The 26,831-nt window shown below is 52.2% G+C and overlaps 1 protein-coding gene and 1 long non-coding RNA gene across 4 annotated transcripts; one reads left to right on the top strand and one right to left on the bottom strand.

The window, feature by feature from the left end:
• Positions 1-494: 494 nt before the first annotated feature.
• On the bottom strand, positions 495-6,249 carry LOC120512271. Its single transcript, XR_005629983.1, has 2 exons — positions 6,128-6,249; positions 495-831 (listed from the first exon to the last, which is right to left on the bottom strand). It is a non-coding gene; the product is annotated as an uncharacterized LOC120512271 (long non-coding RNA).
• On the top strand, positions 6,188-26,831 carry SEC16B (SEC16 homolog B, endoplasmic reticulum export factor). Of its 3 annotated transcripts, XM_039730359.1 has the most exons (26): positions 6,188-6,325; positions 7,549-7,837; positions 8,765-8,865; positions 9,361-9,460; positions 9,577-9,691; positions 10,820-10,961; positions 11,296-11,453; positions 12,033-12,094; positions 13,387-13,522; positions 14,478-14,708; positions 15,332-15,429; positions 16,359-16,440; positions 16,556-16,673; positions 17,043-17,154; positions 17,271-17,376; positions 17,992-18,132; positions 20,905-21,018; positions 21,624-21,696; positions 23,694-23,945; positions 24,424-24,494; positions 24,789-24,926; positions 25,088-25,195; positions 25,981-26,062; positions 26,165-26,262; positions 26,360-26,428; positions 26,717-26,831. In XM_039730359.1, the coding sequence occupies exons 2-26, from the start codon at positions 7,614-7,616 to the stop codon at positions 26,777-26,779; spliced, it is 2,994 nt and encodes a 997-aa protein (XP_039586293.1). In that variant the 5' UTR covers positions 6,188-6,325; positions 7,549-7,613; the 3' UTR covers positions 26,780-26,831. The 3 variants fall into 3 exon arrangements, with proteins under 3 accessions (XP_039586293.1, XP_039586294.1, XP_039586295.1); XM_039730360.1 differs by lacking the exon at positions 17,992-18,132 and having other exon boundaries at positions 20,992-21,018; XM_039730361.1 differs by lacking the exons at positions 6,188-6,325; positions 11,296-11,453 and having other exon boundaries at positions 7,798-7,837.

Raw genomic sequence — 26,831 nt, 5'->3', positions numbered from 1 at the left:
ATATACTTTTGAATAATGGATGTTTCACAGCCAAAGTCCCTTGACTTTTCATTCTGTGCCTGAATGAGAAGCCTTTTAATTGCACAACACGTGGCGAGGAGGTACAAAACGCTTTGTGTCTTGTGCTGCTGATTAACTGATGCATACACTCCCATTAAACATTCAGAGAGGGCTAAGTGTATCCCAGCCCGAAGCTGTGTGCTATGCACGTTGGGTTTTTATCAGCTAAGACGCTGGCATGAGATGTTTTGTGATTTTCCTTGTCTCTGTCATGGCTGCTCATTATTTTCCCTCTTTTGTGTGTGTGTGTGTGTGTGTGTGTGTGTGTGTTCTTTGGATCTTTTCTCTTTCTGGGGAGGCATTATTTCACCTGGAGAGCTTGTAGCTTGTGCTCTGGGCTCATGCAATGGGCTGTGAGGTCACCTTGTGAAGTGAAGACTCCTCAGCTGAGACTGTGGAATAAACTCTGCTTTCCAAAATAGCAGTGGGGTTGGTTTTTTTATTTGGTTCATTTGTTTGGTTTTTTGGGGTTTTTTTGCAAGGGTTTTCCTGAGAAATGGTGAAAGAGGTGCCTGGTGCCTTTGCCAGGCTGGATGTTCTGTCATGGTGAGGTGGAGAAGCTGCAGTGCATGGAGCAATTTGAGCCCCCTGGAAATGACTGGTGTGGGATGCAGGCAGGGGAATTAGCAGGAACAGCAGTGGTCTGGGTCTTTGTTGCTCTCATCCCATCATGTTGCTGTCTGTCCCTGCAGCTGGCTCTTCTCCAAGTTAATTCAGCTTTCATGAAAGTTTAACTCTGCTGCAGAAGGGAAAAGACAAGTCACCGTGCCCCTGAAAAATGTAAAGGGTGGTTTGGGGTCAAGTTTTTTTTGTCCTCAGTTTCCCCAGGTCTTGGTGCAGTGCCCAGCACTTTGAGTGAGCCCAGATGGGCTCAGCAGAGTGAAACCCTGCTGTGTTAGTACTTCTCTAACTTCTGTTTGCACAAAAAGAACCTCCAACAAACCCCAAAACTTTAAACAATGACTCCATCACCTCCCCAGTTTTCTTTCCAAGCCCAAATTCAAGCCATTGAGGACCAAACCTCAATGAATAAATGCTGCTGGAGCCTGGCTCTGTCCTGCTCCCAGCCCTCTGTGTCCTGGCTGTGAGGGGTTTCAGCTCAGTTTATAGAGTGAAAGCCTCTGAATTTGGAGTATTTCAACTGTTGGGATTATCCCACAGCAGACCTACAGAGGCAGCCTGGGGTGGCACAGAGGGCTCCCTGCTATCAGGATTTTCTCTTTCACTGAGGGGTTTTTGTGGTCCTTGCCTCTTCAAGCCATGGGAGGCTGCCAGCAGGGTTTCTGGCTTTAAGCAGAGCTTGTTCTCTCTCAATTTTGCAGCTTCTTGCCTTCGAGTACAACTGCAATTTAGCTTTATTTCACAAAATTTGACATGACTTGAGACCGTGATTTACTGGCCTTGGAGGATACGGTGTGTGTAACTGTGCAGGGCGTAAGTGGCTTTTCATGGCAGAGGAGTCATAAATTGAGATGAAAAAAAGAAAAGAGGGAAATGGGTTAGTGTCCAACTTTACAAGGCAGCAGTAGGAGCAGGACCCAGCCAGGCGATCTGTAACTGTCACGGCTCTTTATTGCCCCTGATTGCCTGTAATAAAGCTCCTCCAGCAGTGCTCGGGTGGCTGAAGAGACACAAGATGGCAATGTTTTCAAAAGGACACCCTGCAGCTTCCCGGGGCTGAAGATGTCCAGCTGATGAGCTTTCCCTGCTCTGGCACTTGATGGGGACCTTGGGAAGGGTCTGTGTCTGGTCACTGAATCCATGGCCACCAGGAAAGGAGCCTGGGGGTGATGTGCAAGTCTCTGGAGCTGCCCTGGCCTCCTGCTCCAATCCAGAGCTGGGCATCCCTGCCCTGCTTCTCCATGGCACACACACCAGGAGGTGTTGTGGCAGCACTTGTGGCCACTGGGCTTTCTTCTTTTAACATCTGCACCCCCTCTTTGCCTTCTGTGCCCTCCACACCTTCCAACAGACCCAGATCCACAAGGACATTTTAGAGCAAGGAGATTTTAGACAAGGAATAACAACCTTCTCTTGGCTTTTTTATTTTTTTTCCTTGGTTTGGCTTGGTACTTAACACCACAAGAATAGCTGCAGGATTTGTCCCACTTAAAAATTAATTTTCCCTGGTTGAGCAGGGGGTGGTGTGGGGCAGGTGGAAGAATTGCTTCAGCTTTGTTGGTTTTTTTTTTTTTTTCTTCTTTTGCATTTGGCTGACAAATATTTCTGGGTCCCTTGGTATTATATGTTAATTTTCAGCTTAAAGGTTGTAAGGCATTGCAGTGTGGTACAGGAAGGGGTGGTGTGACAGGCTCCAGGCTGCCTGTGCTCGTTTTATCCGCAAATGGCTGCATTTGCAATGTGTAATGATCTCTGTAAGGCAGTTAGAAGTGAGATAAACATCAATTTTATGGCTGGGAAAACATAAGGGGTGTTGCACAGGAAAACGAGAGGACCTGAATACTGAAAACTCTCCGGGCTCCTCAGTGCTGTTGGGTTTAGCTCTTGTCTCTCCATGGGTCCCTGTGCATCCCAATCCCTCCCGGTGCTGGGTCCAGGCAGGTGAGGTGCTGCAAGGCAGCCCTGAAGGGATGCAGGAGCTGCACAGCCTCTCCTTTAAGGGTGGGGGATGCAGGTAGCCAGGACTTGGCATTCACAGCCAGGTGTTAAGTGGGAATGAAGTAAGACCAAGATTAGGAAGTTTTTTGGGATTTGTTTTGTAACAGGAGCTCCCACAGAAGGCTGAGGTCACGGTTCTGCTGCCTCCAGACAGGGGATGTGTTTTGAGTTTCACAAATAACAGCTTTTTTGCAGCTCTGTTTCTTCACCAGATACAATGCCGGGTACAAAATGCTTTTTCCTAATATGCTGAATGCCTCTGGAATGCAATTAATATTCTTGCCTAAGTCTCCAAAAATTAATAGGCGTGTCTGGAAGCTGCTGAACGCGGCTGTGTGTGTGCAGGGGGGTGGTGGGGAGGGACAGCTGAGTCCATCCAAGCTGCAAACAGCCTCACGTGGGGAAGGAGAGTGCAAAACCACGGGTGGGAGCTGGAGCTCACAGAGGGGCTGCAGGAGAACGTGGAGTGTCCCAGGATGGGCAGATCACACCCACAGACCCCATCTCAGCTGCTTTGGGGGACACCACCTTGCTGCCACCAGCATGCCCCTGGCCTGGCAAGCTCCAAGTGCCACCCCCTAGCCGGAGCAAGGGCTCTCACAGCTCCTTCCCTTTGAGCCTGAGAGGGGTGATCGAGCTAATTATTAATTAGCTGCCGTTGAGACTGATTGGGGATGAGGGCTCTCCCCATGTGGTGCAGGTGCTCAGCCTGTCTGGGAACCTGAGCCTGGGTGGTTTTTGTTTTCTTGCCCTGTGTGACGTGAAATAGGCTGCCAAACGTCTCAAAAGCTGGCAGCATGTTCAGGGTTGGTGTTTTTTTGCTGTGTAGAATATTTAAGATGAGTTTTCAGATTTTATGTAGCTCATCTGCTACTTGCATTTCTGCCCTGCATGATGCTCAAGACAACTCCACAAAAAAACAACATTTGTTTACATATGTATTTTTCACATTTATAGGGGGCTGAAGCTCAGAGATTAACAAAGCTTCCTATCAATTCTGCTAAAAAAAAAAAAATAAACCTCATCTCAGAACCAAGTAGAAACAACATAAATCACCTCAAAATAGCTTCAGGTACTGAAGCTACCTGAATTTTTTCTCTTGGGTTACAAAGGTTTCACATGAGGTTGGGTTTTCAGTGGGGGACTGACCTGAGAGCCTGGAGCTGTCTGTGATCTGTGCCCCAAGGAGCTGCACAAACAGCGAGGGCATGAAGAAAAATGTTTTCCACCTAATCTTGTTACTGTAACAACACCAGTGAAATCTTTTAAAGCAGAAAAATGTGATGTTTTAACGTGATAGCGGTGTCCCTTCAGCTCTGTGACAAATGCTATCTGCTGCCTGCATTGCAAGAGTCCTGTAAGCTTGATGGCAGTCCTGGGGCACAGGGCTTCCATTTCCAAGAGAGCTATGACTCCTTTAAAATAGTAATTTTTTGGCCAGATGTGATGACGTTGAAAGGTTGTCCTTTTCTTCCCCTTTCTAGCCCATCTGAGCCTTTTTTCTCTGTTTTTTTTTTTTTTTCTTCTGTCTTTTTATTCCCCAGCTGCTTTCCTTGGCTCTTTCTTTTTCCAGCACACTTTCCTGCTTTTGCCCTAAAGTTGGTGTTTCCCATCCAGTTTAAACCACTTCTGCTCAAAGCTTTATGTTGGTGGTAGAGTTTCTCACCTCTTCTTCCCTAGCAAGAACAGGAACTGAGTTTCCACACATCTCAAACACAAGCATCACAAGCTGCAGCTGCTTTTGTGCAAGAGGAGCTCCTAAATCTTCCTTGTAATCCAAACCTCCCAGGTTAGGCTGGCAGCAGCAGCCTGAGGATCACAGAGATGGAGTAGTTTGGAGAGGACTTTTAAAGGTGATCCAGTCCAACTCCCCTTGCAGTGAGCAGGGACATCTTCAACCAGATCAGGTTGCTCAGAGCCCCATCCAGCCTGACATTCAACACTTCAGGGATCCAGGGGCAGCCACAGCTTCTGTGGGCAGCCTGTGCCAGGCCTCACCATCCTCTTCCTTATATCTAATTTAAATTGACTCCCCTTTTCAGCATCTTTACATTATGCTGATTGAGCCCTGCAGGCTCCCAGTATAGATTTGTGTTGTTGGAAACATCCAGCAGTCACCTTTTGGCTAAAAAAAACGAAAATAATTAGCCAGAAACCAAGTGGAATTATGTTATTTGTATTTATGAAATATCCTATCAATTTGTGTATTTTTACAGTGTGACTCTCATAGTTCCTAGGGTTCCTTTCTTGCTTCCCCTGAGCCCTGATCTGTCCATCACAGACCTTTTACTTCAAAACCTCCTGAAGTTTTGAAGGGCAGCTGTGAAATGAAGAGGAGATGCTTAATTTCATTCTGCTGCAGCAGCCCAGCAGCACGAGGACAGCTCTGCCCTGGTTTGTGTTTCTCCCAGTCGGATTTCTGTATGGCTGAGTGCTCAGGATATTTTTTTACTTGAAATCTTGAATTCTGCAGAGATCGAGTGCTTATTTCTCAGGAACACCAGGGAAAATTTCTTACTCTCCCAGCAGGGTGGAAATTTCAAGGTCTGAAGCTATAATATATGTAGTCTTTCAACATCATTAAAGGAGGGGGTTTCTGACGGTGCCACCATGATGCAAAGCAAACTCTGCTGCCTGTGAATCCCAAATCAGTCAGTGCTGTGATGTGACAGTCGAGGTAATTTGGAGGCTCTGGGAACGAGGGAGAAGGTGAGACATCACTAAACTGCTGGGTGGGAGATGATGGACCTTGCATCTCGCTTTAAATGTGGTTTTCTATGGCATCATTTGCCTTAATTTGCTCATTTTCTCAGTTTTTAAGGACAGGGTCTCAGTTCAGGACAGCATCTCCAAGCAGGAATCTCTGGTCACTTGAGAACAAGGCCCTTATAGTGTTGTAATGACTGAGATGAGGCAGTGCTGGGGTGGAGCCCAGCTCCATCCTGCCCAAATTTTGCCCTGGGCAGGACATGGTGGGTTGGACCTTATTTGCTTGACCTGTGGCTGGGTCTGAATTAAACCAGTCAGGTTTTATTTATTACTATTATTATTATTTAGGAGATGTGAGGATGTATCAAGGAAGACACTTCATAGTATCCTGGAATGCTTGGGGTTGGAAGGAACCTTAAAGATTATCCCATTACACCCCTGCCATGGGCAGGGACACCTTCCACCATCCCAGGCTGCTCCAAGCTCTGTCCAGCCAGGCCAGGGACACTTCCAGGGATCCAGGGGCAGCCACAGCTTCTCTGGGCACCCTGTGCCAGGGCCTCCCCACCCTCACAGGGAACAATTCCCTCCTAACATCTAATCTAAATCTCTGCTCTTACAGCTTAAAGCTGTTCACCTTTGTCCTTTCACTATCAGCCCCTACTTCACAGCATTAAAAAAAAACTCCCCACGAGAAATATCTGGCTTTTTCTGAGCTCGAGGGCTGCGTGCTCCTTACCTGGGGTGGGAGGAGACCCAGGTGATGGGAGAGGCGACCCTGAGGATGCAAAGAGCAGCAGGGATCCCCCGGGAGCCGAGCGAGCGGCCGGCGCGGGGCGGAGGAGCAGAGCTGCCCTTTGCCCGCTGGCCCATGTGGAAGTGGACTTTGGAAGTGGCAAGAGGGAGCAGAGGAAGGGCCCCGGCGGCCTCTGAGCAGGTGTGTGTGGCTGCTGAGGGGGGAGGATGGTGGTGGGAAGCCCTGGCCAGAAGTTGGGGTGGGCCCTTGGTGGGACTGGGATAATGGGTGCCTGGATGTTTGTGGCTGGGGGCTGGTTTAGGGCAAAGGTTTAGCTGGATGTCACCTAGAAAGCCAGACCTGTGTGTCTTCCAGTCCTGAAATTACCCCAAAGTGCCCTAAACTTTGAGGGGGAGGAGTGGGGAGGGGTTCAGACAGCATCTGGCCATCTCCCTGCATTGGGGAGTGCTGGGGGCACTTTGGGTACTCATGCTGCAGGAGGAGACCAGGGGGGATTGAGGGTGACATCCCCCTGGCAGCTGGAGCTTCACCCATGTGCCACTCTGGGCTCTCCTCAGGATTTCCTCTTCTGCATGGCACGGCTATAACCAAGTCTGGTGCCCACTTGGAATTCTTGTTGCAGCTGAAAGGCAGGAGGAAATCCCTCTTCCCACCCCATCCTATAGCTCACAAGAAGAAACCTTCATTTCTCACTGCTTGCTCGTTTCTTTGAGCAAAACTCCTTGTCCTGCCCAAAGCTTTGCCAATGTCCCCTCCCTTAGTGCATATCAAATGGGGTTTCACTGCCTGGCACAGAGGGGAGGGTGATTTCTCACCCTCTCACAGCTTGAGGGGGATGTGAGTGCAGCTGGGAGTGCAGGAGGACTCTACCTGGGTATAAGAGGGGTTTTTAAGGCAAGGACATATTTTATAGCAGGGTCTGTAGCCATAGGGCGAGGGGTGATGGTTTTAAACTGAAAGAGGAGAGATTTAGGTGAGGCATTGGGAAGAAATTCTTTCCTGGCAAAGGTTGCCCAGAGAAACTCCTCATCTCTGGAAGTGTTCAGCATCAGGTTGGATGGGGCTTTGGGCAGCCTGGTCTAATGGAAGGTGTCCCTGCCCATGGCAGGGGTTTAGAACTAGATGATTTTTAAGGTCACTTTCAACCCAAACCATTCTGAGATTCTTGTTCTGGGAAGAGATGGATGTATGTTGCAGTCCATTTCACCCTGGTCTTTTAAGGGGAGCTTCAAGTTCAGGAAGATATAAAGATGACTTTTCCTTGCCTCTGGGTATTTTGGAAAGGATCCTGGATTGCCAGGATGCTCCCAAAAAGCAGAGAGTAGCTGGCAAAGTGCTTCAAAGGGGGCTTTGAGGGGGTTGAAAAGCTGCTGCTCAAACACACTGTGACTTATCATTTGCAGGCCACTAAAGCCATTTGGGGCTTAAGCTCCCCAGAACCAGAGAGGATTTATCTGGCAAGCTTGTGATGGAGCCCTGGGCCCCGGCCCAGCCCTGGGAGAGGCCGGCATCCCGGGGCTCGTGGGCAGAGGGGCACCACGGCCCCGCGGCCCCGCTGCGGCGGCACCTCCTGCACTCAGGGCAGGCTCCTCGGCCCGGCTCCTGGCACGGCAGACACCTCCCTGGCCACCCCTGGGAGGAGGGCCACCACCCCCACGGTGACAGCAGCTACCCCGGCCAGCCCCACTCCAGGTGAGACCCCTTTGATCCCCCTTTCTGGAAACCTCCTTAAAACAAGAACTGCCCCTTTCACTGCTCCCAGGTGACACAGATTGTCAGTAGGTGATGTCCAGCTATTCAAGCAGCCCCATGACTTCTATATTTAAGGCTGTGCAGCGATTGCAGCTCTGATTTCTTCTTAAAACTGTGACTTGTGTGGTTGCTGTTTGACAAGCTCTGTCTCAGCCCCGAGGTGCATTTTTTCTTACAGGTTTGATTAAATGCAGTTCTTTTTTCCTAAGTGCAAGGTGAACAATAAAAATACAAGCGGTAATATAGGAGCAAGAGGCAGCCTGCAAGCTCAGCTGCTGAAACAGTGAAGAGTGGACGGATAAAATGTGGGCTGGAGGATGTTCTCAGTGCTGAGAAAGAGCTTCCAGCAAATCTGGCTTGATTTGCCTGAGTTATTGCCCTCAGTGAATTATGGAGTCGGTACGTGGGGTTTTGTGCTGAGGTCGTATGATGCAGATGGGATATTAGGAAGTAAATTTTCTCTCTGAGGGTGGTGAGGCTCTGGCACAGAGAAGCTGTGGCTGCCCCATCCCTGGAAGTGTTCCAGGCCAGGTTAGGCAAGGCTTGGAGCAGCCTGGTCTAGTGGAAGGTGTCCCTGCCCGTGGCAGGGGTTGAAATGACATGACCATTAAAGGTCCCTTGGAACCCAAACTGGGCATCACCTGAAACTGCAGTGCACAGCTTTCAGGTGGGGACAGCAAAGCATCCAAACCTCCTCCTCCTGCTTCCAGGTGTGATGCTGGACCAGTTTCCTGGCCCTGCCAGAGCAGGGGACCTGGCTTTATTCCCATCCCCTTTGCTGCCTCCAAATCTCCCAAGCAGGAGGGACCCTAGGTGTGGCCCTGGAACCCTTTCTTCCCCAGATCAGCGTGTTGTGTTGTTTTCCAGGCAGGGCTATGAAGACCCCCACTGGCAGTATCCTGCAGCTGGCAACAGGGATGGCTACCCCTACCAGAGCCACCAGTGGCAGCCGTGGCAGGATGACAGAGGTATGGGCTCATGCTTTGGGTCTGGGGATGGAGGCAGCTTGCAGGGGACGTGATGTTTTCCCCTTGGGGTTCTTCTCCCAAGGCTTGCACGCATCCAGAGCTCTCTCCTGCCCACATTCCTGGGTGGTGGTGGGTGCTCTGTGCAGCACTGGCTCCCTGTTTGCATTTAGGAAACGTGACCAGGAGCTAAATGCACACAAGGGATGTTTGATCTTCATGACCACGGCTAAAAACCTGTGTCATTCCTGGTTCCAGCCTGGGTTTGATGGTGCTGTGTGATCAGGATGGCCAGGGCCTCTTCTTTGCTGTTTCTGGACTGGAAAGAGAAAAGGACATCAGTGCTGTGTTGGCAAATGTGTACAAGGCATTGTTATCATATCTCCAGTGTGTTGGGATCATTTGGAAGCAAACTGAGTGGGCATGGCAAATTGCCTGAGTCATGGATTTTCTTCTGCAACCTCATTGTTGCTCTTTCTGAATCTTGATTCTCTCTAGACCTGAGACAAGGAGAGTCTTATGGCAAGAGTTACCGGGACCAGCACTACTACAGGGGCTACCACCCCAACCTGGCCACGGGCCCCCCAGGGCAGGACAGGTAAAGCTGGGAAGTCTGTGCAGCCTTGTGAAACCACGTGCTGCAAAATAAGGGGGTTTGTGGGTGGTTCAAAAGTCTCAGACCTTCAGCATGTCTCCCTTTGTTCCCACCTGCAGGACACAGACCTACAGCTCCTATGAGGACAGCTACACCTCGACTGCCAGGAGGGAAGGGACAGGGGAAGGAGCCCTCAGCAGTGACTCAGGGGAGGCTGGTGGCTGGTCCAAAGAGGTAACCTCAAGATGGGCTGGGGTGGAGGACAAGAATCTCTCAGAGATTTGGGAAAAATCCATGTGTCCCCCTCCAGCTGAGAAAAAGGCCCCTTTGCTGTGTTGCACTCGGGGATAATAATCCCTGGGGATTATTGCAGTGGGTTTTTTGTGTTTGTGTTCTCTCCATCTGCTGGGCTGTCACTCCCCCAGGTGCAGGGCTGTATGCTCAGCCCAGGAGCAGCACAGAAATCCAGGCTTGGTGGGGTGTTCTGCAGTGGAGCTGGGGAAGGCTCTGGAGCACAAGCCCGATGAGGAGAGGCAGAGAGGACTGTGGGGGCTCAGCCTGGAGGAAAGGAGGCTCAGGGGTGACCTTGTCACTCTCTACAACTCCCTGAAAGGAGGCTGTAGCCAGGTGGGGATCAGGCTCCTCTCCCACAGAACAAGTGACAGAACACAAGCAAACAGCCTTAAGTTGTGCCAGGGAAGGTTTAGGTTGGATACTAGGAAAAAAATGTTTTCAACAAAAGGGTTGTAAAACCCTGGCATAGGCTGCCCAGGGATTAGTAGAGGCACCATCCCTGGGGGAATTTTAAAGACATGTAGATGTGGCAGTTGGAGACATGGTTTAGTGGTGAACACGGCAGTGCTGGATTAATGGTAGGACTCAGAGGGCTTTTCCAGCCTTAATGATTCCATGATTCCACAATTCTAGCCTTCCTAGGTAGCTGACAGCTCATTGTCATTGTCAACTCTGTCCACCAAGTCATGCTCCATCACACTTGTGTCCTGATTGCTGGGTTTTGCCAAGAGAAAGTCAAAAGATCAAATCAAAGCTGCTCTGGTGATTTTGCTCCTGGGTGATGCTTTTTTGGGTTTCCCAGCCCCATCTCCTTGGCTGTGGTGAGGAGCTCACATTAGAGCTAGGAAAGCTGTCAGACTACAGCTGTGGCTGATGTAAATGATTTTTCTAAGCTGTTGGGTGAACCCAAGCTGGTGTAGGGCATGAGCTGCTGAGATGGGAATTGGCTGTGCTGTTCCTGCTGGGCACTTCCCTGCAGCAGCAGAGCCTGCCCTCCTGCCTGGGAGCAGGAAATCCACAGAGTCCCTAGTTTTTGAGCCAGGTTTGTGTGTTCTCCCTCCCCTGCAGCCCTTGGGCCAGCCCAGCCTGCTCCTGCAGTACCATGAGTCAGGACTCAGCTCCAGCAGCCATGAGCTCAGCCAGTACATCCGTGATGGCGCTGACGACTACAACCCTGTGCTTCCAGAGTCCTGGAACGTGGGACAAGCAGGTGAGGTGCAATGGGGGGCTCTGACAAGGGGGAAGCAAGGGAGTAAATGGTAGGATACTATTGACTCTCAGCTGGCTCCTCTCCTGGAGGAGGTTGTGCAGGCACAAGGCATGACTGGGGGCTGTGGGGTGGGTGAATGGTGCAGGGGCTCTGCCTGGGTAGGTGTAGGAGCTGCTGTGCACATCTGCTGCTTTAGGGGACAATTCTTGCATAGAGGGGTCAGTGGAGGCCCACTTAAGTTGGGGGACCAGGTTGGGACCTGGCCAAGCCCTCCACAGAGGATGTGGTGTGTGCTCAGTGTGAGAGGCTCACAGTGGCCCATGTGTCATTGCAGGGGAGCCCTCGGTGTCCACCCCGACCCCAGCAGTGCCCCTCAAGTTCCCCCAGCTGCACACGGCGCTGTGCTTTGGAGCTGGGGGTCACCTGGTGCTGGTGTGTCCCCACCAGCCTGCTGAGGGACAGCTGCCCCGTGTCCAGCTGCACAGCCTGGAGGTAGGACACAGCTGGCCCTGCAGGCCCCCCGTCCCCTCCCTGGAGTGGCTCCTGTCACCCTGAGGGATGCAGACATGGTTCATAACCCAAGCAGCCTCCTCAGCAGCCTTCCCATTCCTTGTTCCCATCGTCTGTCCATCCCACGTGGACTTTTGAGTCTCCATCATGCCAGCCTGTGCCTGGGTGGTGCTTTCAGCCTTCAGCTCTGTAACACTTGGTACCTGTGACCTGCTCATAGTGATCCCTTCTCATGGGGACAGGTGTGGTTTGTACCTCTCCAAAGGACAACTCCACTCATCTTCCCGAGGTGCTCCAGTACAGTGGCCTTGTCCCCAACTTCCAGTCCCCTATTTTACCTCCAGAAGGAGGCAGATGCCATCTCAGCAGACATTTCTTTACTGGACCTTAGCTCTGGAGTCCATGTGATAGCTCAGGGTCTGTGCTCTGTGGTTACCTTATGACAGCACAAGGTTCATTGGCAGTGTTGAATCCTTGGCCGAGGCACTGGCTTTCCAATAGCCCAACTGGGACTGCTCTGATTGCTGGAGCCCAGCTGCTGAATTTACTTTTGTTTTTTAGGCAATTCTTCATGGCACAGAAGAGCTAAAGGAGCTGCAAGCCTTCCCCGGGCCCCTGGCCAGGTATGGCAGCACAGGCAGGTCCAGGAGCTGTGTCCTCCTGGCTGTCTCCTTTATGAGGAGACGTGAGCTCAAGGCAGACTCAAAGGGTCCCTGTGGTTTTGAGTTATCTACAAAGGTCATGTCTAAGTTCAGGCTGGGAGCCTGGGCCCTTTGATGCAGTGTGGGTTGGTTTGGGTTGTGGGATATGGTATTTTGAATATTCATAGGATGTGGGTTTAGTGTGGTTTGTACATCTGACCTTATTTTATACTCATTTTATCTCAGAAAAAATATTCTTTTGGGTTTCTCTGGATGTCTGAAGCCCTGGGTCAACCTGTGGCTTAGCTTTTCCTAAAGTTTTTGTCCCCTGAGATGGCTGAGCCACAGCAAGGTCAGACCCAGTATGTGCCTTCATCCAGTGTGAGCCTGGGCATGAATCAGAGTGTGCTGCACCAGGCTGTCACTATTTCTGGCCACTCCCAACCAAAGCAGGGAGAGAAAAGGAAAAAGCATTTACCAAGCAAAAGAGCTGTGCATACACAAAACCTGGGTGGAAGATCTAGAGCTTCGCTTGTGAGCTCTTGTGAGACCCACCTGGAGTGCTGCAAACAGGTCTGGAGCTCTATCCCTGGAAGTGTTCAAGGCCAAATTGGACAGGGCTTGGTCTAGTGGAAGGTGTCCCTGCCCATGGCAGGGGGGGTTGGACTAGATGAGCTTCAAGCTCCCTTTCAACCCCCAGGCCATTCTGTGATTCTGGGTTACCACTTGTGCCAAAGGGTACATCAGGAATCTCCATATAATACGTTGGAATGACTGAGTCAGGATCAACATCTCCACCTGCAGTTTCTCTCTCCTGTTTCATCCACTCTTTCTAACTGTATAGTTATTTTATTGTATGGCAGCACTTCTGCCTGGCTAGCTTAAGGGTTTCTGTGGTCACACAAGTGACCCTCCACTCTGCCTCCACAACAGAGTGTGCCTGCTTCTGCAGCCTTGGACTGCCGTGGATGTAAGGCAGCACAGCAAATCCAAACTGTTTCTTTGCACATGGATTGAAGAAAATATTATCAGGAGGTCAAAGGGTGGGTTTGAAATGTACTTTGCATCCCTGAAATGCAGAGATCTGCTAGGAGTCACAATAAATTTGAGTGTGGTTAAACTTAAAAGTAGGCATTGGTACTGGGGATCTTCTTTCCTCCAGCTCTTGCTTGGAATCTTTGGCATCCCCATCAGAGAACTTGGGGACTGAGCCTGAATGGTGCCACAGGTTGCTTTGCCTTGGGTTTCTTTGATGCTTCTTTCTGCTGCTGTAGGGAAGATCTGCACAAGGTGGATGTGATGACATTTTGCCAGCAGAAGATAAGCACAGGCTGTGATCTCTCCACACAGAGGGGCAGAGATTCCTCTCTCCTCTGGAAACTCCTGATCCTCCTCTGCAGGCAGAATGGGGTAGGTATCCCATGGAAGGGGATGACCCTTTTGGTCTTGGAAATGAGACAACATGTCCCTCAGGTGCCTCTTGATCCATTTGCTATTTTTGGGAGGGAGGGGTGTACCTTAAGAGGATCTGATTTTTCATTCCTCAGTTTGATGCTGCTTGGATATTTGAAGCAAATCCTTCTTCATGATTGCTTTTTGTCCTTGGGAACTGCCAACAGCCCAGTGAAGGGGACTCGTGCCACCTTCATGGAGGAGCAGCACTTACACTTAAAAGGGGGCCATTCCCTTAATCCACTGAAGTCCACCCAATCCAGTCTGCAGTTGCTTGTTGGAAGCAGGTGGATAAGGTTGTCAGAGGGAGTGTTGTGAAGGTCTTGCTAATTGTGCTGAGTCCTTTTCCTTCCAACTCCTCGTGCTGGTGGCCAAAGCTGGTCTTGTTTGGGGCATGTGCTGTGACGGGGATGCAGGTGTAAGAAGGGGCAGACTGGAATGGCCATCAGCCTTTGCTCGTGGGGTATGGGAGTCAGGGTGACCCCCATGGCAGGGAGAGGAATGATGAGGAGGACTCCATTGATATCAGAAGGCTAATTAATTGCTTCATTATACTATATTATTCTATATTATATTACATTGCATCTAAACTGAATCTGCCAAGCATTCAACTCTGCACACAACTGCACTCCACAACCTCTTGTGACTGTCACCAACAGTCCCAACACACACACACCTGGCCCTGACAGGGCAAGGAAACAAAACACGATCACTTTGGGTGAACAATCTCCATTCTACTTTGGCACAAACACAGGCACAGCAAATGAGATAAGAACTATTTTCCTTTCTCTGAGGTTCAGAGAATGTGAAACCTAGAAATATTCTTGGGAAGTCGTGCCTGGCTTTTCTCTGCGAAGAGAAATGCGGCCGCAATGGGGCGGCCTCCAGGTGGCTCCTTCCCTCCCTTTCCCAGTCCATGGTGGGCTCGGACACGGCCGAGCTGCTGATGCAGGACTGCAGGCGCCAGGACAAGTACAAGAGGCAGGAGCCTGCAGCCAGCCTGATGGGCTTGGCAGATGACGAGTGGGCGTCGCGCCAGCCGGGCGCGCTGGACCTCATCACCGGGGAGGTGCCTCCCGTGGTGGAGACGCAGGCACAGATCGTGGAGAAGTTCACCAAGCTCCTCTACTACGGCAGGAAGAAAGTAAGTGGTGAGTGGGATCCAGGATGTGGGGCTGGAGGGTTTTTTCCCTGCTTGGTCTCTTCAGGAGGGTTTTAAAGGGAAGGGTGCTCAAGAAGCGACTTGTGGGATCAACCCTCCAAGCTGTGTTTGTGCAACAGGGCTTATGGCAGTGATTTCCCACCACTGGGAACTGGGATGGGGGACCCAAGTGAAGATTAGATGCATGCAGAGGCTTTTACCAGCACTTCTACCACATTTAGTTTCATAGAGTCCTGGAATGGTTTGCTTTGGAAGGGACCTTAAAGGTCATCTTGTTTCAAACCCATTTGCAGCTATGTAATCTCACCTAAGGCACAAACAGGAGAAGAGAGGAGGGCTGCAGATTGGGTGCCCAGAGTGGGATCCCACAGCTTTGAGGGCTAACAGGCAGCACAGGCCTGGAAATCTAGGGGACACAACATTGCTTTGAAGGTCCACATTCTTGTAAATTTTCAAGGTAGAAAGACAAAGGGATCTGGAAGAGATTTTTAGAGGATGCTAATTAAAGCCAGGGCAGTTATTGGGACTCTTCTGTGAGCTGGTGGAGCAGAGGAGGGAGGAAGCAGAGTTGGTGCAAACCCTCTTTCTTCTCCCCCTCAATGCAGGATGCTCTGGTCTGGGCCATGAGAAACCAGCTGTGGGGCCATGCCCTGTTCCTCTCTAGCAAGATGGACCCTCGGACGTACAGCTGGGTCCTCACTGGGTAAGCTGGAGAAGCTCAAGCAGGGTGTGGTGTTCATGCCTGGCTTTCCAAGCCTGCTATCCCTTCAGTGCCCCCTGAATTGGAAAAGAGCATTGATTGCAGCTGGAGCTTTTCCAGAGTGGGCAAAGGGGACAGAGGGCATCCATCCAAACAGGTCTGAGTCCTTCAGGCTTCCCAATGGACAGGAGAAACCAGGTGGGGGGCTGGAAAGTAGGAGGAAAGCCATTCCCTGGAGATGGAAGGTTAATTTATTCTGAGTCTCTGGCTTTGCCCATGCTGCCCTAGCAAAGACAGCTATGGGGCAGGGGGAGCTGAGCCATTTTCACTGTGATCCAGTCTAGTCCCAGCTGTTCATCCCACTCGTATGAGCATTTTCTGGTGGAATTTAATGTACTTAGTCTGGATTGGGTTGATCCCTTCAGGGAGAGTTAAGCAGAAATTTTCTGTCTTGTGGAACCCAAATCCTTTTAAGAAGGTTTTATGCAGTGTTGTCCTGGAGACCTGCCTTCTCTGAAGGTAATACAGATCATCACCCCTGGAGGCTGGTGATCCTCTCTGCCTCCTATTTACAAGGGCATGGAGTGATAGGATAGGGAGGGTAGATTTAGATTAGATGTTAGAAAGAAATCCTTTCCCCTGAGGGTGGGGAGGCCCTGGCACAGGTTGTCCAGAGCAGCTGTGGCTGCCCCATCTCTAGGAGTGTCCAATTCCAGGATGGACTGAGCTTGGAGCAGCCTGGTCTACTGGAAGGTGTCCCTGCCTATGGAAGGAGGGTTGGACTAGAAGGTGCCCTCCAACTCAATCCATTCTTGGATTCTCTGGGAAACCCCTTGAGACATCAGCTTCCTGGGGCATTTGGGCTGTGCTCTGGGAGGTGAATGAAGGATTGGGGTCCTGGGGTGAAGCCCTTCTCTGCTGTCTCCTCACAGGTTCACCAGCACACTGGCCACCAATGACCCACTGCAGACCCTCTTCCAGCTGATGTCAGGAAGGATCCCTCAGGCAGCTCTGGTCAGTCAGCAAGAGGCTGGCCCTGGCATGTGTTCCCCTGTGCTGTCACCTGCCTGTGACACCCACCTTTTGGTGGCCATCTCTGCTCACCTTTGCTCTCCTCCTCTCCCTCCAGTGCTGCGGGGATGCCACGTGGGGGGACTGGAGGCCCCACCTGGCTGTGATGTTGTCCAACAAGGTTGGAGACACGGAGCTGAACCACCGAGCCATTGTCACCATGGGAGACACTTTGGGTGAGCTGAGATCAGTGGGAGCAGCCATAACAGGGCTCCAGGTGTCTCTCATGGGGCAGTTAGGCCCAGGGAAGGTGTAGGAAACTGCAGGGGACTGAGCCTTGCTCCCAGTGGTGGGATTTTATGCACCCAAGAGTTGGAGCTGGCCCTGCTCAGGCTCACCCAGTTCTACCATTGAACAGAAATTTCCTGAAACAAAAAGCAGCAACTGGGGAAAACAGACAAACAAGAGGGACAAGGGAGGGATCAGGGTCTGCGTGTGCAGGAAAGTGAGGCAGTTGGGTTTGCTTTTCTGCATGAGCTTGAGGGCCTCCAAAGCAAAGCAGACCATGTGGTGATGTCTCAGACTAATTGTCTTTTTCCATGCAGCCAGCAAGGGAGCAGTGGAAGCAGCTCATTTCTGCTACCTGATGGCAGATATTCCCTTTGGCTACTTCGGAGCAAAGGCAGATCGCATGGCCCTGCTGGGCAGCAGCCACCGGTGAGGGAGCCTGGCGTTCCTGCCAGAGTCACCTGCCCCACGTTTTCCCCATCCCTGGGATCTCACTTTGGTGCAAAAGCAATCCCTGCTCGCTGACCCTGCCCCTCTCCTCACAGCCAGGCGTTTTCCCAGTTTGCCAGGACAGAGGCCATCCAGAGGATGGAAATCTTGGAGTACTGCCGGCAGCTACGACAGCCCGAATCCTTCCTGCTTCCCTTCCAGGTACTGCATATGCTCACCTATATCTTGTGCAGCAGCTCAGACTTGCCCCAAAGCATGCACCCATCTCACTGAAGCCTGGAATTCAAGCTGTTCCTGAGGCTTGTCCCCTTCCTGGGCTTTGGGAATGATGGGAGGGTTGCTTTAGCCAAGGGGCTCAATCAGGGCAGATTTTGGGGTGCACAGTGTGTCTGATCAGTGCTTGCTCAGCTCTCATTGCCTTCCTGCTCTCGGGGTAACAGGTGAGCATTTCCTCTTGCAAAGCAGCACCCAGCTGTTGCTGCCTTGGGCACTGTGGATTTGGATGGAGACATCCCTGGAAGTGTTCAAGGCCAGCCTGGATGGGGCTGGGAGCAACCTGGTCTAGTGGGAGGCGTCCTGACCATGGCAGGGGGCTGGAACTAGATAATCTCTGATGTCCCCTCCAAGCCAAACCATTCCAGGATTCTATGAAGCTGCCTGGTTCAAGGAGGGGGAGCTGGATGCCTCCATGGGGACGGGTGGAAGTGGCCCCAAGTTGCGAGCGGCCTCTGGGTGCCCGATCCAGGGCACAGGGCCCCCACAGACCTGTCCCCGTCCCTGCTCCCAGCCGTGGCTGCTCTGCTTCCCTCCCCCCAGGTGTACAAGCTGCTCTACGCCTCGCGCCTGGCCGACCACGGGCTGCCAGCCCAGGCCCTGCAGTACTGCGAGCTCGTGGGCGCCGCGCTCCTGCGCCACGGCCCGGCCGCGCACCCCGCGCTGGCCCGGCAGGTGCTGAGGGTGAGTCCGGGCCTCCTCCAGGCCGTGCCACTGCTGGGGTGGCAGTGCTGGCAGCTCTGAGCAGCCCCCCAGGGCTTGCTGCCAGGCACAGCAAAGGCAATGCTTCCACAGGGTTTCTAAGCCCCGTGGATTTAGGGTGGGGAACAAAGGTGTTATGTTGACTGCCAAGTAGGAGCAGAGTTATTTGGATGTTTTTAAGTCTGGTGGGGTTTTCTGAACTTCTAAATGTCACAGACATAAGAAGTGAAGTCTAAGTGCACATTTCCCCTCCAGCACATCTTCTACAATTCTCTTTACCTCCTGAGGAGTGTGTTCTGGGGCGACACTGAGAGGGAGCATGGCCCATCTTGTAGCACCAAGTGCAGCCCCTCTCCTTCCTGAGCAGGGGGCTGGGGCCAAGTGTCCCAGATCCTCTGGCAAAGTGGGGCTCTCACAAGACCAGGACAGTGCTGAGGCTGCTTGTCACCTTCCTCCAGCCTTTAGGACCAGGTTGGATGGGGCTTTGAGCAACCTGGTCTAGTGGAAGGTGCCCCTGCAAATGGCAGGGGGGCTGGAACAAGATGAGCTTTAAGGTCCCTTCCAACCCCAAAGCATTCTGTGGTTCTATGAAAGGCACTAAAGCCGTGGTGCTGTGAGGTGAGGGGCAGCAAGATGCCTGTCTGAAGTGGGTGCTGCTGAGTTCACCCAAAGTTTGGCTGGCACTGCTTCCTCACCCCATCACCGAAGCCTATTTGCTGTCTAACAGCCTTTTAGATCTGCCATTCCGCTGGGGATAATGCTTCTCCTGGGAGAAAACACTTTCATCTGAAAAACTAGTGCATTCGTAGATGCTCTTGTCTTTGATGTTCTAGACTGTGTTACAAATTATGATACACATTAGTGTTTGATTAAGACTTCCCCTCTTTTGAAGCTGGGGACGATATACAACCAGGTGCTGGTTCATTAATACTGGATCAAAGTGCACATAAGCTTTTGGATTAAACATTCCCCCCGTTTAGGAGTAATCATGCTTATAATTTCCTTTTTCCTGTGATTGATTTAGGATGAGCATAGGTGTGTTTGTAAAGAGATGGGACAGTAGGTAGTACAGGCTCCAGGGTTACTTTGCTCTTGTGGCCAGTCCCAAGCTGGGGTCCAGTTGTGCAGGTCCTGCCTTGCTGCAAACTCGTGGGAAGTGTGCTTTGTGCTGGTTTAGAGTTTGTGTTTTAGAAGTTCAGGAATAGAAAGAAATGGCTGCTAGGACTGGTGCAGGAAGGAACAGCTGAGTCTTGTGTGGCTGTGGAGGGTGGCTGAGCTGCAAAGTCACTCTGGGTGGCTTTTGGTGGCCCTCAAGGTGGCAGCCTTGTAGCAAGGCATTGAAGATAAGGGAGCATGAAGTAGCCAGAGGAAACTTGAGAAATCCCCAAGAGTCCTAGAATAGTTTGGGTTGGAAGGGACCTTAGAGATCACAGTTCCAACTCCCCTGCCATGGGGGATGCCTTCCACTAGATCAGGGTGCTGGTGGGCTGATATCAGAGAGAAAATTCTGTAAAGATGTGAAGAGCTTTGAGTGCCATCTCCCCTCACCCAGCTGTCTTAAAACTGGATCCTTGTCTAAACAACTCCTTCAGACTGGGAATTAGCTCTGCAGGGAGCCCTGCATCTCACCCTGGGCTCCTGGGTCACCCCAGAAGAGCCTCTTGCTCCATTGAGATGGCTGCAGCCAGGGCAGCACACACCCCTCTTCTGCAGGAGAAATCAGACACACAGCAGCAATACTGCAGAGAGGGACCTGGGGGAGATAGTGGAGCATGGAAAAAATACTGAGCAGCAGCATAACAGGATGCTGTTACAAAAGAAAAAAAAAAAAAAACACCAATGTTATAGTGTTATTCTGGGTTGTGAGAGTACAACTGGCATATCTGAGACAAGGAGGTGATAATCCCTCCGTGCTGGGGTCTCAGGGGTCTTGGCAGGGGCCTGTTTGGGCTGCTGCATGTGGAGACAGGGCTAAATTCGAGTGAGTGTGGGAGTGGAGAGCTGGGGTGATAAGAGATTGAGGGGAAAATGACCTCTGAGGAAGGCCTGAGGGTTATTTCTTCTAGGCAAGATATGGTGGGGGAGAAAGGGGTATGAGGGATGTGATAACAGCCCTCCAGCACACAGGAGGCTGCTCGTGGGGAATACTGGCTGCCTCCTCTCACAGCTTCCATGGGAGCAGGGATAGAGAGCTTAATTTGCAGTAGGGAAGATTTCACTTAGATATTAAGAAAATACTCTTTAGCTCTAAGGACATCAAGCATCAGGACAGGCCTGGGAGGCTGTGAAATCTTCTCAGAGATTTGTAAATGCAGATCAGAAAAACACCAGCTCCCATCCATCCTCATGGGGTAGGTGAGGAGCTTATGAACTGCCCTGGGAGCTGGGTGTCCTGCAAACCTGCCAGTGCCCCAGGATGGCTGTTAGGGGGTTGATTAAAGCCACTCATTTTCCTTGGGGGGGAAAGGGATGGTGATATTTGCCTGCCTCTTTGATGTGAGGAGCATCTCTGACACAGTATTTTGGCATCTTTGTGGAGGTGCTGAGCCAGCCCTGCTGAGCCTGTGGGGCATGGGATGGGCCAGCACCTCTGTGGTGGTGTGGGAGAGGGGATAAGTCCTGCCCAAGAGGGTTCTTTTACCCCCAAATTACAAAATGATGCTGTTTTCCCGAGCCGGCGTGCCCAGCCGTGTGTGACAGATCCCTGTGGATCTGACCCGTGTGCTAATCCCTGCTATCCCCCTGGCCCTGCAGCTGGCTGAGAGGCTGAAGCTCTGTGACCCTCTGCTGCTGGAGATTCCGGAGCAGGAGCAGGCGCTGGAGCCCGACTGGCTGGAGCAGCTCCGAGCCTGCTGCCGGGAGTGGGAGGTGAGGAGGAGGCAGGGGACAGCTGCTCTGTGTTGTGGTTTGTCTGCAGGAGCATCCTCCTCCTCTTCCCTCAATCCGAGGGGATGAAGGTTCAAAAGCTCTTCTTTGGCTTGTGAGCTCTGAGATGTGGTCTTTGTGCAAGAAAGGAGCTTGCAGTGCCTGAGGGCTGCAGAGCTTCACACAGGGCACAACTCTCTTTGATTTGGCTCGAGGAGGGCAGGCAGGGGCTGGTGGGTGAGTGATGGTCTCCCTTTGCAGGGAGGACATTGCAGAGGTCACCTTGTGGGTGTACTCTGGGATCTTTTAACTATGGTCTGGTGCTTGGATTAATGCTCTTCATTCAGATTTCACTCCTGCTTTTGGTTTTGTGGCCTTTTCCATCTTGTTTTCCCTCTTGCCTGTTCTCAGGGATGCTGCAGCTCCTCTTGCTTACTGGGAAAGAGCTGTGTCCATGCTGGTGTGGGTCTCTCCTGCAGCCTAGGGTGGGCTATGAGCCCCAGATCCACGAGCACTATGCTTTCCTTTGCATTGGCCTTATGGTTTCCTTAGTTTGTGTCCTGTTCTGCCCTTTTCCCTATCCATTTTATTGTGTTTTACCTCTGCAGGTGGAAGATGATCTTCCTCCAGAGGTGGCACCTGCTCAGCTGGAGCTGCCCTGTGCTGTTCTACCAACAGCAGGTAAATAAAACAAAGCAGCAGGCTGTGCTCTCTCTGCATGGAATTGTGCTGCCATGGGCTGGGAAGCAGCTTCCCAATCCCTGGAGTTTTTACCAGCAGCAGCTCCTTGCTCCTTGCATCCCTCCAGAGCTCAAAGTCTGCTCCTGCCTGGGTGCATCCCTCAGGCATGGGCTGCAAAGTGAGGGCTCAATGCTCCATGCTCACACCAACTCTGAGTAATTGGGCCTAATTACCACAGCTTCGGGGTCCCTCTGGGTGCTGTGGGAGGAGAAGAGGAGCTGGGGGTGGGTGCTGGATGAGCCTCCCAGCTGAGCCTCAGGGGACACAGCCCCATTCCCAGGCAGTCCTCTGAGGGTGCAAACTGGAGCTGAACTAAAGGGATTTCACACTTAGAGAGAAAAGGATTCAGGGAGGAGCTCATCCTGCTCTGTGCCAGGCTGCAGGATGCCTGTTGCTGAAGACTCAGCATTTCTCCTTCCCTGCTGTCTCTTTGATGACCCCAAGAATCCCCTGCTGTGCCAGCCCACCCAGAGGGCCCAGAGACACCAAGAGGAGGGACACAACCATCCCCTGGTGCCAAGGGAAGAGCAGAGGGGCTTTTCTTTCCCAGCTGGGCAGGCATCCATTGGGATGTCCCATTGAGGAGAAGTCAGGGGGAGGTGTTGCTTCACATCCATCAGCAGGATGCTCCTACACAGTCCCCTGCTCCTTGGATCTGCCTTTGACTGGGAATGCTGGCACTGAAGTGTGGAGAGCAGAGGCTGGTGCAGACAGGATAAAACACAGCTAATTCCTTCAAGCCATTTCTTCCTATCAGCTTTCCCTGCTGCTGCCAAATTCCTTTTCAAAGAGCTCTCCCAGGCAGTAAAAAGGATCATCAATCCTGATTGCCTTCTGCTGCTATCAGGGCTGAGACTATGATCTTCCTTCCCTGGAAGGAAGTTACAAGTATGATGATCCCATTGGCAGCCAGGTCTGCTCCGTGTGGTCTCCACAGCTCCCCTTCCCTGTGCTTGGCCCTTTCCTTCACTGTAAATGCCATCCAGAGCCACCACCTGAGGGACCTGCATGCAGAGAAAGCTGGCTTGGTGCTGAATCCATCCATCTTGGAAAGACAAAGCCCAAATCAGGTGCCAGGCTGGGATCCACGTGGTCCTCCCTGACTTGTTCCAGCTGAGCTTGCCAGGCAGCATGAGTTCGAGCATCCATCCTCCTCCTTGTGGATCTTGAGCATCTCCAGCCATGTGGGAGCAGCTCATGGGGGTGAAGTAATCCTGAGTGGGCTGGAGGTGATGCTGGCAGCAAAGCAAAGGGTTTGATAGCATCAAGAGGTGCCATAATCCTTCCCTATGGGATCTGGGTCCTGACTCACAGCAATGGCAGAGGAATTTCCCAGTGCCCAGTGTTTCTGGCAGGAGGCTGCTGAGCTGGAATGAGCAGGACACACACCTGGGGCCAATGTGTGTGTTAAAGAAAACAAATCCTGCTCGCTCAACTTGCCTTTCAAACAAAAAAATCCCAACCCTGAATAAATCTGCCTAAAGCAAGGAACTCCTCTGTGGGTGCTGCTGTGGAACAGGAATGAAAGCCACCTGGTGAATCTTTCCTGCTCAGGGTGTGCAGCAGGAGTGGGGGAAAAGGCTGGAGATCTCAGCCTCCTTTGAGCTGCTGGTGCATGCTGGTTGTGGGCTCTTTGCTTCCACAGCACTCCCTTCTGAATTCATTTATAGCCTCAGGTACATTCCCAGGATTAAAAAAAAATAAAAAATTTCCCCCTGTCTTTCCCATCCCACCTTCCTTGAAACCTCTGGAAGGTTCCTGTTGCTGTGCTGTGTCCTGCCTCCTCCCTTGCCTGGTCCCTGAAGCCTTTCCTCACTCCCCCAGCTCCTGCTGATGTTTAATGGAAGAGGGGAGAAATCTGTGCAACAGCCTGATAGAATTATAAACATCACAAAAATTGTAAACTCCTGAGGTGCGGGGTTTTTTTTTTTTGGCAGATGAAGAGCCTGGCAATGAGATTCCCCAGAGTGAAAGCTACCAGTATGACCCGTGGTTTGAGCCTGTGCCATCCCAGGGGCTGAGCTCCCAGGAGGACGTGTCCCTCAGGTCCCCAGCACCTGCTCAGGTCGTGGCATCGCCGCTGCCCAGCGCTGGGAGAGACCTGCAGCCCCCTGTGCCCGGCCAAGAGACACGGGCCCCTCCTGGAGGGGGCTTTGCTGAGCCCCCTCCACAGCCAGTGCTGCCAGCAGGTAAGTGCTGCAGCCTTGTTTCCCTGCAAAAAATAATGGAATCTCAGAATGGTTTGTGTTGGGAAAAGATGTTAAAGATCATCCAGTTCCAGCCCCCTGCTATGGGCAGGGACACCTTCCACCCAGGGGTGTCTTCCACACCAGGCCCCATCCAACCTGGCCTTGGATGCTTCCAGAGGTGGGGCAGCCACAGCTTCTCTGGGCAACCTCTGCCAGGGCTTTACCACCCTCACAGCGAGGAATTTCTTCCTCAGAAGTTGCCTTTGAGATGCACCAGTTCAGCCTCACCACTTACTCCCTGGTGCTGGCAGGGACCACAATGGCCCTTTGCATCTCGTGGGGGACATCTTGGCCACCACAGCCATGGGTGGCTGTGCTCTGGAGAGGGGCATGGTATCAGCTCTGGAAATACCTCTGATGGATAAATCCATAGCTCCACAGATTGAACCTTGACTGTGTCCTTCCCTCTGCTCCACAGGAGAAGCTGGGGAGCCCTGGGGTGCCAGGCTGTCCCCTGGAGAGGTGCAGCCAGCCCTTCCCACAGAGCAGGTGAGTCAGAGGGGCCAGGGACACCATCCCACTGAGGGTCCTGGCTGGATCTGGGATGTGTTGACCCATCCTTCCATGCACTGAACTCACATGGAATCCCCCCATCATGGGGGGGATGTTTCCTTGGGTGACAGCTGTGCCCTGCTGTGGGTGCTCTTGCTGTGTAAGGCATGTGGGGGTCCCTGGGGATGCTTCCTACTAATGTGGGTGTGGAGCAGTCCCAGGGGGGCTCTGACCATGCTGGGTGCAGCTCCTGTGGGAACAGCACGTGGCAGCTTCCATGTCTGATGGCAGGAGGAGCTACCGGGCAGGATTCGGACTGTCTCGGAGACCTCCACTGTGTCCCTGGGGGACAGCCAGCCCTCCGTGGACAGCGCAGATGAGGACACTGCCGAGGGGCAGGCGGAGCCCATGAAGCCAGAGGAGGACAAGGTGAGCATGCCAGAGCCATCGTGAGCCTCGTGCACTGAGCTTGCCTGTCCCTGATGCCAGCCCTGCCCCTGGAAAAATGGTGCCCACTCCCAGCAGGTACCTGGAGGACCCTGGCATCCACCTCTTCTTATCCCTTTCCACTCTTTTCCTTCATTTCCCAGAGCTCTGGATTCAGGTGGTTTGGCTGGTTCCGGTCGAAACCCACCAAGGAAACTTCTCCCAAAGCTGAGTCTGAGACAGGCTCAGACTCTTCCACATCAGGATCACAGGTAGGGGACAAAAAGCCATGCTGTCCCTGGTGACATGCAGGGTGCTGCTGTGAGAATGGGTGACACATCTCCCCATCACCCTCTGTTTCTCCCTTTGTCCTCGTGCAGGGGCCACAGCCATTCCATTCCCTTTTAGCCTGGAAGTGAATCCTTGATTAATAATAACTGTAAATTCATATAGCCTCTTTCACCCATGAGGTCATCCAAGCCCTTGGCAAGCTCTGCAGGGATCCCTCGCCCTCCGCTGGAGCGGAACACAGCAGCTGTGAGCAGCACTGCTCTGGCAGGGTTTAGGAGGTGCAGGGAAGGGAAAACCTCTTTAATTGGAAGTGCAGCAGCATGGGGGAAAGCAGCCATGCGTGGTTATCCCAGACCTAGGCAGCTCCTAAGGACATCACATCCCTGATGGCTTGGAGCGAGAACCTCCCCTGGAAATTTCTTCCTGACAGAGAATGATCTACAGTCCCAGAGCAAAAAAATGTTGGGATATTCTTCTCAAACTAGCGGGAGATGAAGAACAGAAGGGGACCCATGGACCTTGGCCCCTCACACTGTACCTAGGCTTGGTGTCCAGCCTTCTGCCTGATTCTGAACCCTCAGGCTGGTTTAGCTTTGTGCCCAAGTTGCTTGCCCTGACCCAGCAGCCCCTCCCGGCCGTGTTTCCTGCAGCTCCTGGGTACCCCTGCAGCAGAACGGGTACCCCAAAAGCCTGGTGTGGTATCTGGTGCAGAGGTCTTCTCCCAGCTCAAGGAGCTTCTGCTCTAAACGGGTGGATGTGATTTCAGGAGCGGACGTCACCATCCCCACCCATTGCCCCTCTGGCAGCTGGCACAAACCCTTTGGCTCAGCCTCTCTCCAGAAATCCTGGTAAATACAGCATGGTCCCCCTCACCTCTCTCCCCCATCAGCCTTTTACAAGTTCCTCCTCTTAATTTTAAGTTGGCTTTTGTTTTTGGTTGCTGGCCCTAGGGGGAATGCAGGGTGAAAGTGCCTTTGGTGTTGGTCCAGTGTCTGCAGAGGTGAAAGGCTCCTGGGAGAAGGATGGAAGGCAGTCAGCAGGACAGCAGGTGAGGAGGGGAGGGGAGTGTATCCGTGTGTGATGGGGTGTCCAGGACACCTCTCTGCTCGGGGTGTGTGTCAAGTTTCTCTCTTTCATCCTCCCAGACTGGCTACCCTGGGCCTCTCCCACCACGGGCTTCAATTCCTCTCTTCAACCCTGCCCAGGTCGCTCAGGTGAGAGCATTTTTATGAGGGGGTGGTGCTGTATGAGACCTACAGTGGCTCCTGATTTTGGGGTGGTGCCAGAGTTCAGGCGATCTGCTATGGGAAGGGCGGTTTAGATGACACCAGTCGTGGGAATGTTTTTTTTTTATAAGTAAATCACTGGTGGGAGGATAGCAATGGGAGGTTGTGATGAAGGAGTGAAAGGTAGGGAGGATGGTTGTGGCTGCATCCTGATGATGGCAAAGCAACGTTTTGGGGTACAGGCCACTGCTCACACCACCTCTTTGTGTTTCCCAGCTTCCTGCCCGACCCACCCAACCCAGGCTGCTTTCCCGGCATCGCTACCCCAACCCACTGTGAGGTGGTGGGAAGGGATGGCAGACACCAATACACAAAGTTTTTTTAACCAAAA

The sequence above is a fragment of the Passer montanus genome, unplaced genomic scaffold, assembly GCF_014805655.1.
Source record: "Passer montanus isolate IOZ18808 unplaced genomic scaffold, ASM1480565v1 scaffold71, whole genome shotgun sequence".
NCBI lineage: Eukaryota > Metazoa > Chordata > Aves > Passeriformes > Passeridae > Passer > Passer montanus.
The sequence above is the reverse complement of the archived record's forward strand: the minus strand, read 5'-3'. Positions and strand labels throughout refer to the sequence as shown.

Bases quoted from the DNA above. Each gene is read 5' to 3' on its own strand.
- SEC16B (XM_039730359.1), top strand. From the start codon at position 7,614: ATGGAGCCCTGGGCCCCGGCCCAGCCCTGGGAGAGGCCGGCATCCCGG. The intron at 9,692-10,819 runs GTAACCTCAAGA...CCTCCCCTGCAG, and splicing joins CTGGTGGCTGGTCCAAAGAG to CCCTTGGGCCAGCCCAGCCT. The intron at 26,263-26,359 runs GTGAGGAGGGGA...TCATCCTCCCAG, and splicing joins GGCAGTCAGCAGGACAGCAG to ACTGGCTACCCTGGGCCTCT.